Below are 11,936 nucleotides of genomic sequence, written 5' to 3'. Positions count from 1 at the left end.
TGACCCTGGCAGCATCTCCAAAGGGCCATGGGTTTGCTGCGGAGCCTGCAATGTTTGCTGACTGCTCGGGGCAGCAGCCACCGCCTCCCCGCCCTGGGGGGGTTCATCAGCCTCCCCCTGCGCCCGGGGGGAGACCTCTCGGCCACTGCTGCTCACACAAGGTCAGTGCCCACCCCCCAGGGCAGCAATGAGCTCCTCAGCCTCAGCCAGCAGCTCCTGTTCCAGCCTGGTCGGGGCAGTTTGTAGGTGACCAGTCCAGCTCAGGTGTTGAGTTCATTTCCCAGCTGTTGCTAATCCAGGGGTGAAAGGGGGGCTCAGCATCCCTCTCCAGAGCCTGGGTCCCAGAGGTGGTGGGCACAGCATGGTAGGTTCAAGGCAAGGCAGCTGTGCCCAGCAGTGGGCAGAGATGGAGGAGATGCAGCTGGGGGACTGCCAGCACATGTCTGTCTCACTTGGTGTGCTTCAGATGCTCAGGCAGGACCTTGCAGCCCAAGCACTTCCCTGGATAGGTCTGAAAATGGCACAGCTGAATTTGGGAATTCAGGGAGTTGGGTGCAGGGAGAGGAGAGATGCTGGAGATGTCCCTGCTCACTGCAGGGGAGTTGCACTCGAGGACTTTTAAAGATCCCTTCCAGCCCACTCTGTGACTCTCTGCTCATCCCTCCTCCCTTCCAGCTGTGCCATTGCTAGGGGCTGGGACATTTTGGATGCATCAAGCCTCCTCCTGGGATCCAACTGGTCACACCAAAAGTGGCCCATTCCTCCTCCCTATGTGACATCTATATGAAAAAGAAATAATTAATTTCTATTTAAGAATTATTTAGGTTTAGTGATGATGAATGCCAAATGGGTTCCTGGGCTTAGTGGACCAGGTCTCCAATCTGTTGTGGCTGAGATCCCTGGGGGTGGCCAGGGTCTGCAGTGAGGGACCAGGCTCTGAAATGGCCCCAAAGGTGCTGAGAAAAGAGTCCAGCACTGCAGCAGCAAAGCCAGTGGCTACCTGCCCCAGGGCCTGAGCCCCAGGGCAGTTTCACATCCTGCCTTTTTAACCCTCAAATTGCCACTTCTTTTTTTTTTTTTTTTTTTTTTTTTTTTTTAACCTCCCTGTGCAGGGACATTCCTGCATGTTAAGGTATTCCCAAATTTTGCAGGGCCCTTGTGCTGAGAGCAAGCTGCTGAGAATGGCTAAGGGGGACGTGAGGACAGGGATGGAGGTCAGAGATGAAGACAGGGATGAGGGGGACACAAGGACAGGGATGAGAGGGGAGCACATAGAGAGGGATGGGTCACAGCAGCCCCAGCAAGGCCTGGTGGGGAGGGAAGCCCCTTGGTGCTGCCTGTGTCTGGGCTGGTCAGAAAAAGAGGTACCAGAGTGGTGTCAGCCTGGGCACACATAGAAGAGGCTCTGTCTCATGCTATCTGTGAGAGAGCCTGATGAGCATCCTGTCCCCTGACCTCTCCCGGGGGGACCAGGGACTTGGCTGGGTGCTGTCCGTGCCAGGATGGCATCGGAAGCAGGAGGTTGCCCAGCCCAGCCCTGCCAGCTCAGCCCCGGACCTCTCCTGGCAAATCCCAGCGCTGTGAGCTGCGGCAGGGGAAGTGCCCGGGTGTGCGGGTGAAGGTGTTCCCACGCATCAACAGGAGGGAAAAGCAAAACCTGTGCCGGTTCGGGCTCGCCCCTGGAGCCCAGCATTGTCTCCGGCAGGCTCGCTGCGTTTTTAGAGCCGGGGCTTGTGTGAAGTCCCCTCCTGGGAGGTGTCACCGGTTGGCATCGAGCCTTCCCCAGCTCACCGTGAGGTTTGTTGCTTTCTTGGGTTTTGTTTGGGTTTGTTTTTTTTTTTTTTTGCCTCGTTGAACTGGCGACAATAAGGGTCACTGGAGCACGCAGCTGGGCGAAGGCACCGCCTGAGCCGTGTTCCTCCCCACCCCCCCCCAAAAAAAAAAAAAAATTACAAACCAAAAAACCCAAACCAAACCGGAAGAAAAATCCGGCAGCCTGCAAGGGGAGGAGGGGAAGGCAGGCAGTAAACAAGCTGCTGTGAGCCCTGCGAGCCGGGGAAGGGCTGATCCCACCCCACAGACACCCCGCGGCTTCCCGGGAGAGGGCGCCGGCCCCGCGGCTCCAGCGCCCGGCGCTTCTCTGCAGTCTCGTAAACATGTTGTGCAGGGTAAGCCGGGGCAGGTTGAGAGCAGGGCACTGCCACCAAACCTCCCCTGGGGCAGGGAGCGACATCCTCCTACCCCAAGCCTGAAACCTTCCAGCAGGGTGAGGGTCCCTCCCAGGTAGGGGCTTGCCAGCCGATAAGTGTTGATAGGATGGGGAGATGTTCCCATTGCAAGGCTGCTGCCTTTGCTCCCCGCTTCTCTTCTGAGTTGTTGAGGGCTTAGTGGGTGAAAAGAGGAGCTGCTCGGATGGGGCAAGGGTCACTCCACACCACAGGGACTTCCACCCAGAAATGCCCTGCTTTTATTTGCAGGCAGCTCTGGTGGCCAAAGTTACAGGGAAGTTTGCAGGGAGCAAGCAGATTTCTAAGAATTTGGAGCTATCAGTGTCCCGATTGAACAAACCCTCTCTGCAAACCTAGGGAACAGGGTTGGACACGGCTTTATGTTGCCCGTGGCTTGACAGCTCCTCTTTATCAGAGCTATTTTGGGTCTCTCTGGGCCCCAGTGGGTCTCGGCAACAGGTCCTGCCTCCTTTTGCTTCAGCGGGATTCAGGTGACCCCAACTGAACTTGGTCTGAATGTGAGATCCTGAGCTAATTTCTATAGGTATTTCTATAGCATTTGTTTCTGTGCTGAAACCTTTGCTCTGTACATAGGGTGCTGGGGCAGTGGGGGGAAGCAGTTTCTGTTTGTGGCTCTTTCTTGCCCAAGCAATGCTAGGAGCTGAAAAGCTCCTGAATTTCACCATATCCTGGACGGCCTCAGGGGATTAACCCATACTCGTTGTTGGTAAAGAATGGGTTGTCCCTGGAGGGGAGGGTCTTGAGACCCGACTCTTGAGATGGGCAATAAATCAAGGTGAGGCCTTGGCCTGTACTTCCACCTTCTGGCTGAAAATCCAGCTGTCTGTGGACCCTTTCTCCCCAGCTGCTGGCTGTGCAGAGGTTGTGTAGGGTGGCTGTGGGGGCCAGGAGGGTCCATCTTCTGTAGAGATGGCAATCTTGGTGTCATTCTCCTTAAGGCTGGCACGGTGTAGGCCGGGATCCTGTCACCCTGAGCCAGGGGTGTGGGTGTCCTGTGCTTGGTCTGTGCCCGCAGGCAGTGTGCAGCTCCCGGGGCTGCCATCGCACTCCCGGCTCTGGGCTGCGTGGTGAGGAGGGGTGAGCATGAGCCGGGATGGGACAGCAAGCCAGCTGCCGGGGTGGAAAAATACTGGGCAGTGCCTGCAGTTTGCTGGGTGCCCCTTGCCGGAGCGTGTGGTGCTTCCTGCAGAGCCATGATGTGCGGTGGATTTGTCCTTCCTGACCGACCTGTGCTCTGGATCTTGGCTCCAAATCCATGTGCCGATGGACGCTCCGAGGGGCAAAGGGGGGCACTGCAAAGGCACTGTCTGTTTCCCCCCTAAAGACGCCCCGTGTGCACCAAGCTTCTCGTTCTGCCCTGTTTACCCCGGGCTGATCCCATCCCCGCAGGTTACGCAAAGGCAGCCGCTCATGTAAACGCCGGCGGAAAGCCCTGGATCTGCTCCCGACGCCGCTTTCCCGGAGCGATGCCAGATTTTTTGGGGGGGACGGGAGGGATTCAAAAAGGACCTAACACCCCCTTCACCCCCCTCCCTCGGTGTGGGGCGATGGGGAGGGGGGGAAGCTTCCCTCCCATTGCTGGGGAAGGGAACTGGAACCAGAAGCAACCCGGCCACGGAGCCACGGGAGGAAGAGGGCGGAGGAGGAGGGACGGCGGCCCCATGTCGTCCCCCCCGGTCCTGCCCCCGGTCCGGTCCTGCCCCCGGCCCGGCCGGCGCTGCCCAATCAGTGCGACGGGGCCGGCGCTGAGGCGCCATTAAATGGCGGCGGGTGCGGCCCCGGGGAGCCGAGCGTGGGATCCCCGCGCCCCTCCGCAGCCTCCCGGAGCAGGTAACAGTCCCTCCGGGAACAGGGGGGTGTCCCCGGCCACCCTGACCCCCGCCCTGAGCCCATCGGGACCGGGGAGGGGGTGGGGGGTGAGGACGGCTTCGCTGTGCGCTGCCCGACGGCTGTTTGGCGAGCGGACCTTCTGGGGGAGAATTCCTGTTCTGTTTGTCTTTTTTGCTGGCGGGGGGTGTGGAGAGGCAGCTCGAGTTTTCTCGGGAAAACAGATGCTTTTTGCACGGTTTTTTTTTTTTAGCTTTTCCTCGGCGGGGCTGGAGCCTGAGTGCCGTCCGCCATGCCGGGAGGGGAGCGGGGTCGGGGGGAGTCCCCATCACTCCCCCCAGCGCAGGCTGGTCCGGGCAGAGCGGGTGTCAGGGCTCGGAGTGACCTCTCCCTGGCACTGCCGAAATCGTTCACTTTTCTGACCTCCTTCTCGGGGACCCCCGTGGGGACGGGGGCCCCGCTCCAGACTGTGCTGGGCTTGGTGGAGATGCAGGGACCAGAGCCCCTCCAGCCCCCACAGTGCTGCCTGGGTTGCTTGGGCTGCCTGTTGCTTTCCTTTGGGCTGCCTCCTGCCCCGGACAAGGCTGGGCTAACTTCAGCTGATCTGAGAAAAGCTGACAAGCTGTCCTTGCCCAGGCAGTGGTGTTAAGACAGCCCCAGTTAAGCTTTCCGTGTGCTTTGGCCTTGCTCTGGAGGGGTGGTGAGTTGGGAGGTAAAAAGTTCACCCTTGGGCTGAGGAGCATTTTTGAAGGCTGTCACTTGGTGGATGAGATCCAGGCGAGCGGCAGGCTGTGGGCAGCAGTTTGGGCATGGTTTGAAGGCATCCCCTGATTTTGGAGAAGGACTTTCCTAGCTGCCTGCATCTGCTGGAGCTCCGGTGTTTTCTGCTGGCCAGACCACCATGGAACCTCTGGAGGTGGCTCAGCTCCGTGGCCAAGCTGTCTGATGCTCCTCCCTGCCTGGGGGGGGGGGTGAAGGATTGGGGAGTTCAAGGAAGGGCTGACGGATGGGGCTCTTTATTTTGTTGTTGTCCTCCCCTGCAGGAACCCCTTGGTCAGGTCTGCAGCCATGGCCACCTCGGCGAGCTCCCAGCTGAGCAAAGCCATCAAGCACATGTACCTGAAGCTGCCCCAGGGGGAGAAGGTCCAGGCCATGTACATCTGGATCGATGGGACAGGGGAGCACCTCCGCTGCAAAACCCGCACGCTGGATCACGAGCCCAAGAGCCTTGAAGGTGAGAGGGCTGGTACAGGATTCACAGCCCCTCTCCGGGTGGAGGAATGGAGAAAGGATGCCATTTCTCCACTTCCCTGTCAGGAGGATGGTATTTGGGGAAGATGCTGCTCCTCTCCCCTTCCCAGTTTCCTCCTTCCTCCAGATAACCCTAGGGGGGGACATTCCCAGCTCTCCAGATGTGGAGTTCCAGTGAGATGCCTGGGGTTGGGAGCCATTCCCTGGCCCTTCCCTGCTGCGGAGGGGGCTGTTGGCAAGGGCTGGGGGCTGTTGGCAGTGGCTCGGTGGCCCATTGGCTCTCAAGTACTCGTTTTGGCCGGAAGTAGTTTGGCAGAAGAAAGTGGAGGGGGAAAGAATGGAGCTATCCGGTGTAATTAAGAGCTTGTGTCCCTCAGAACAAACAGTCCCAGCTTACACAATAATAGCATTAGGATTTTCCTCAGGTTGCCATGGTGCTGGCTGGAGACTGTTATGAAATGAAAATACTGTGTGTGACTGAGCGGAATTATATCTCCTTTTTTTTTTCCCTTTTTTTTTTTTTTTTTTTTCATTTCCTCTCCCCTTTTCCCTTTAAGGGAGTGGCTGGCACAGCTCCTTTGCAATCTTTCTGCTTCCCATCCTCCCCCTTTGCCCCCAGGCAGTGGAGGAGATAACATTGCCCGGGTGGAGTTCACTGCTTCTCCTGCTGTGCTTTGACCTGGAGGGCAGGGGCCAGGCTGGTCAATACTTTGTCCCCATCAGACTCCAACTGTATGGAATTTGCTTTCCCATCTTCTCTGCGCTGTGGCAGAGTGAGGAGGGTATTTCATGGCTCCCCTCATTCCTAGGGGATGAAGATCCCCTGCCCTCTCCCAGCCCTGCCATGGGACTGGGTGCTCTGCTCATCCTGGTGGTTGTCGTGACATGGGAAATGTCCTCAGTGCTGCTCTGTTTGCTTGGCCTTGGCCGGCAGCCCAGCTCCTTGCCTTTCCCAGGGTGGCTGGGGAGTTGCACTCTGCTGGATTTTTTGCTTGTTTAGTGGTTTGTTTTGTGGTGGTGTTCTGTTTATTTTTTTCTTTCGCTTCCCCCACTCGGAACAAAATGGGCTGAGCTGGGGCGAAGCCTCCTGTAGGTCTGTTTCCTATAAGCACCTTCACCTCGCTGAGTCCACCCTTCTGGTGACCAGGAGCCCTGGGTGAGCCCTGTGGTTTGTTCCTCTCCCTTGCTGCAGATCTCCCCGAGTGGAATTTCGATGGCTCCAGCACCTACCAGTCTGAAGGCTCCAACAGTGACATGTACCTGCGACCTGCTGCCATGTTCCGGGACCCTTTCCGCAAGGACCCCAATAAACTCGTCCTCTGCGAGGTCTTCAAATACAACCAGCAGTCTGCAGGTAAGGAATGGGCCTCCTGGGGGAGGTGGTGTCCCTGGGGAGGGGAAGGGGTGACAGACCTTGGGCTGCTCTTCGTGTCCTTGACATGGCGCCTGGTACGGAAATAATACCGGGAATTCTGCTGGGAATGTCAGAGGCAAACCAAGTGCTGGTGGTGGAGAAAGAGCTGGCCCTGGGGTCCTTCCCCAGTGCTGCTGGGATGCAAGCTGTAATTAACAGGGAGCTGGGGAGTGGAGGTGGTGATAAGCCTGGTGTTGATTTTCTGTTCTAGAGACAAATCTCCGGCACACTTGCAGGCGGATTATGGACATGGTGTCCAACCAGCACCCCTGGTTTGGGATGGAGCAGGAGTACACCCTTCTGGGGACAGATGGACATCCGTTTGGCTGGCCTTCCAATGGCTTCCCGGGACCCCAAGGTAACCTCCTGGGAGTCTGTGCTGGACCAGTTCAGCAGTGCTGAGGCTGATCCCTGGGATGCAGTTTAAGTGCTTCAGGAGAGCTGAATGATTCGAGGTGTTTACAGAAGGGAAGGGGGGGCAATAGCAATGGGGATATTGGGCTGGGTTCTGCCATGGAATTTGGGCCATTACAGAAAGGCCAAGATGAAGATTGGCCATGCTTCAAATGTGCTGCTTGCTTTTTTAGCTTGCAGATGACTTTTGTCCACTGTGATGGAGCACAAGCTCAGAGGGAGTTGTGTTGTGTCAGTGCTCTGCTAGTGGCAGATTTGGGCTTTTTTTTTTTTCCCTGCACACCCCAAGCCTTTTCAGAGTTCTTCTGTGTGTGTGTGTGTGTGTGTGTGTGGTCTTTGCTGAATTTAAGCCCTTTTTCTGCTGGAAACTCACAGTGCCCTTGTTCTTCACCTGTGCAGGTCCATACTACTGTGGGGTAGGGGCAGACAAAGCCTATGGCAGGGACATCGTGGAGGCCCACTACAGAGCCTGCCTTTATGCTGGGGTGAAAATTGGAGGAACCAATGCAGAAGTGATGCCAGCTCAGGTAAGTTGCTTTGGGTGCCTCCTAGCATGGGTCGATACAGAAAAAAACCCTAAATCCCAGGCAGTGGGAGCTTTTTAGCTCTGACCTGTGGGGCTTTGTGAATAATGGGAGCAGAAGGGGGTGGGAGGTGCTTGGCTGTGGTGTCTCTGCAGCACTGACCCCTCCTCCTTGTAGTGGGAGTTCCAGGTGGGGCCGTGTGAAGGGATTGAGATGGGGGATCACCTCTGGATTGCTCGCTTCATCCTCCATCGGGTGTGTGAGGACTTCGGTGTCGTCGTGTCCTTCGATCCCAAGCCCATCCCTGGGAACTGGAACGGTGCCGGCTGTCACACCAACTTCAGCACCAAGAGCATGAGGGAAGAGGGAGGTCTCAAGTAAGTTTGTGGGGTTTTTATTTTCGAGCTGGCCTCTGTTTGCGAGGCAGCAGGCTGGGCTTGGTTGCTGGCAGGGAGGTTTCTGCAGAGCTTTTGAGGAGATGTCACTTGGTGCTTGGCTTTGTGTTTGAGTCTTGTGTGATCTGCCAGTGCTGCAGACAAATTCTTGACATAGACTTTTTTTTTTTTTTATAATCATGAGGAAAGAGACCACTTGCTTCTGGCTAGGCCAGGCTGTGGAAGAACATGCCATGTTTTCTTGGGGATCCTGGGGATGTAAAGCCTGAGTTCCCATCCGGGACTGGGGTGCTGAGTGCAGGGAGGGACCTGGGTTGCAGTGGAGCTCTGAAGGGATTTCTCTTGGCACCTGTGTTTTCCTGCCTTAATCTTGTGCCCTGAGATAATGAGCCAACCCATGACTGTGTGACCTCCCCATATAGAAACCTCTGTGTTCAGCAATCTGCATTCTTGAGAGCAGGGTCCCCGGGCAAATACATCTGTGGGGTTTGGCCGTGGATCAAACTGGTGTTGTCCCACACACACCACTGGTGAGGGACATTTGGAACCCATGAGGATCCTTTTCCAAGGCCCAGCCTGGGTCAGCAATAGGAGTGGAGAGGAGCCCTGTGTGGAGATGATCAGAAAAGGAGTATGCAGGGGTTTGTAGGCTTCCTCAGGAGACGGCGCCGAGCCTGCTGTCCCTGGTCTGGATGAGGCTCTCGGGGGGGTGTCTGACGGGTGGTGTGTGTCCCCCTCTCCCTCGCTGCCCCCCAGGCACATCGAAGAGGCCATCGAGAAGCTGAGCAAGCGTCACCAGTACCACATCCGTGCCTACGACCCCAAGGGGGGGCTGGACAACGCCCGGCGCCTGACGGGCTTCCACGAGACCTCCAACATCAACGAGTTCTCCGCCGGCGTGGCCAACCGCGGCGCCAGCATCCGCATTCCCAGGAACGTGGGCCAGGAGAAGAAGGGATACTTCGAGGACCGCCGTCCCTCTGCCAACTGCGACCCCTACGCGGTGACGGAGGCCCTGGTCCGCACCTGCCTGCTCAACGAGACCGGGGACGAACCTTTCGAGTACAAGAACTGAGGGGACGCCGTGCCCGCGGCCACCGCCTGCCCCCCGGCCTTCCCGCACCCCCTAAGCTTCCCTTCTAGCTGTAATCCCAAGGGTACAAGATAACACGTTCCGTGTCTCAGTAACTCTTGTTGTCTCGAAGTGGGGAGGAGGGCAAACTTAGTTTTATCCGTGTCTTGTTTGTCGTTGACTCTGTGGAAGACGAGAGGAGGAGGAGGAGGAGGGGGTATTAGAGAACTCTTAACCACTGTTTTACTTTGTCTAATTCATGTGTACATCCGACGGGACCCGGTGGCTTCCAGGGACAGGCTGCACACACAGCCAGGCAGCAGGCGAGTAGTGGGGAGCTTGGAACCAGGAGTGACCTCCCCGAGAGTCCCAGGTGTGGTTCTGGCCCCTCTGCTGGCTCTCTGCAGGTGAAGGGGTTGCTGAGGTCGGGGCCTTTGTGAGGAGAGGGGAAGACGGGAGCCGGGATGGAGCCCCGTGTCCTCCAGGCTGCGGGGTGTGATGGGGAGATCTGCACCCTCTGGCCACTCTTGAGATTTCTGGGAATCTTCTCCCTCAGCACGGGAGTGTTGAGGAGAACTCTCTAGTTCTGTCACTGGAAGTCAACCGGTCTCTGGCTCATAACACAGAGTGGAGTAGTATTTTTCTATTTAAATATAAAAACAAACAAAAAAAAATTCTATATGAAAGTGTTTTTTGTTTTTTTTTAAGACAAAGAGATGATGTTCCAAGGACTCGCCTGGCTAGAGCAGACAGAGCTCCTCAGGATGCTGTCCGAGGGCTTCCAGGTGGGACTAAGGGGGAACTTGGAGGGCTCAGAGCAGGAGACTGGGATGAGATTTGTTTCAGTGTGGAGTGGACTGTGCAGGAGGTGGTTCCCAGCCCCGGGAAGCCTGCAGGAACATTTCTCAGTGTAGCTTGAGCAGCCGAGAGCAGGCAGAGCAGCAGGAGGAAGCTGTCCTGAACTCAAAGTTGACCGGTCAACTTCACTGCCTTCTGGACAGAGCTGTAGGGGTTTGACCCTTCCAGCAGGGCTAGCATGTCACTAAAGCAGGGCTTTTGATAAAGGAAAAGAAAAAAAAAAAAAGTTTATTTTTTTTTTTCATAATGTTCTTAGTTTCTAAAACTGAATGGTTGTACAGAGACTGTTGATGTCACTGGTGTGTCCTGGATCTCGGGCTGTCTTTCATCTTGGCTGTGATTTGGGCTAGGAGAAGGGAAAGGCCACCTGTCCCTCCTGGCCAGCTCTGGTACCTCCTAGCTCATGCTGGGAGTTTTGAACGTTCCAGGATTTTACACTTGGCTCTCTTAGATGGTGCCAGTTATATTCTGTTGCATTTGGACATTTCTTCCAGATAGGTTTGGTTTTTTTTTTTTATAATAAAAAAAAAGAAAAAAAAAGAACAAAACCTTAATTCTGACTTCTGCCTCCTTTCTGTGGTTCAGCCTGGCAGCTTCTCTTGTATGCTTGTTGCCTTCAGCATTTGAAGATGTGACCCTGGTGGTGGGTAGGCTGTGGCTTTTGATTTATGGGGCAGGGGGTCTCGTAATCCACCGGTGCTCCCCAGAAAATGAGGGTTATGGAGGTGGCTGTGGATTCTGGGGTGAGTGATGGTCCAGCTGGGAGCAGAGTGCAGATCTCCTTGTGTGGGTATGGGGCTTGTGTGTGTGTCCCCCCAGGGAGGGGTAAGGGGTGAGCACAGGTCTTTGTTCTCAGCCTTCTGCACCCGAGTCCCACAGCTGTAGTAAACTTGGAAAAAGGAGCTTTGTGGAAGGAGGACCCTTCCCCACTCTCCCCACGCAGAAAATGTTCATCCTATTAGGTAAGGAACAGGCATCTTTGTACCAAATACCTCTGGTACAAACCCAGGCTTTTGGAAAGGAAAAAAGGTGGTGAGAATGCCAATCCTTTAGCTTGTGGTGCTGGGTATTCCAGCTCCCTGAGAGGTAATTTCCTTTGGGGGTGGATGCTTTAACCATTTCCATCTTTAAATCTGGATTAGCCACCTGGCAGCATCCTCCTGGGCTGTTGAGGCTGTTCTGCCATCACATTTTTGTGAACCGGGTGCTCTTTTGCATCTCCCTCCTGGGGAACATCCCAGGCAGCACATTCCACAGTCCCAAAATTACCAAGTCTCCCCTTGCCCCTGTGGGGTGTCCCTGGGGCTGAAGTGAAGTGGACACTGATGTCCCTTCCTCCAGGTGTGACAGGGCCCTGAGGACTTGGGCTGGGGCAGGATTACTGCAGGCAGAAGAAACCCATGCTCTGGAGTAACTCAGGAGCCCTGAGATGTTGGGAGTTTTCTGCTGATTGTAGGTTGGGATGGGAGGAGCAGCTACTCTTCTTTCTGCCTTCCCAGGAGGTGTTACAGACAGAAAAATGGGTTACATCTAAATGAAGGAAACTTCTGTGAGGGCAGACCCAAAGGTGTTTGCTCCTTGTGACTCTGCTCTGAGCCAGTGCTAGGGGTTTGGGGACTGTTTTGGGGTTTTGGGGACTGTCCCCTTCCCTTGTGCAATGACCTCTGATGAGAACATGCAGAGAAGGACTCTGGACAGCCCCAGCCCTGCTGCTTTCTGCACTCCAGGGTCTCCATCCCCACTGGGACATGATGTGGACCCAGCTGCTGCTCCCCGAGGTATCTGGCCTCTGTTTGGAAGGAATGGGTCCTGTGGATCAACACCCAAAATCTGCCTTGGCCTGGCACACAGAGCATGCATGGGCTGACCTCAGAAGAAACCTGCTTGGATGGGGAGAAACCCAGGGTGAGAGGGGGAACTTGGGGTGGAAAA

General features: G+C 55.9%; 1 protein-coding gene across 2 annotated transcripts; it reads left to right on the top strand.

Moving 5' to 3' along the window:
* The first annotated feature begins 2,096 nt into the window (after positions 1-2,096).
* On the top strand, positions 2,097-10,558 carry GLUL (glutamate-ammonia ligase). 2 transcript variants are annotated; one of them, XM_071751431.1, is made up of 7 exons: positions 2,097-2,283; positions 5,120-5,310; positions 6,520-6,681; positions 6,953-7,099; positions 7,555-7,682; positions 7,857-8,056; positions 8,831-10,558. In XM_071751431.1, exons 2-7 carry the CDS (start codon positions 5,145-5,147, stop codon positions 9,147-9,149), a joined length of 1,122 nt encoding a protein of 373 aa, XP_071607532.1. In that variant the 5' UTR covers positions 2,097-2,283; positions 5,120-5,144; the 3' UTR covers positions 9,150-10,558. The 2 variants fall into 2 exon arrangements, with proteins under 2 accessions (XP_071607532.1, XP_071607531.1); XM_071751430.1 differs by lacking the exon at positions 2,097-2,283 and adding an exon at positions 3,806-4,079.
* The last annotated feature ends 1,378 nt before the right edge of the window (positions 10,559-11,936 follow it).

Source organism: Heliangelus exortis, chromosome 8 (assembly GCF_036169615.1).
Source record: "Heliangelus exortis chromosome 8, bHelExo1.hap1, whole genome shotgun sequence".
Lineage (NCBI taxonomy): Eukaryota > Metazoa > Chordata > Aves > Apodiformes > Trochilidae > Heliangelus > Heliangelus exortis.
The sequence above is the reverse complement of the archived record's forward strand: the minus strand, read 5'-3'. Positions and strand labels throughout refer to the sequence as shown.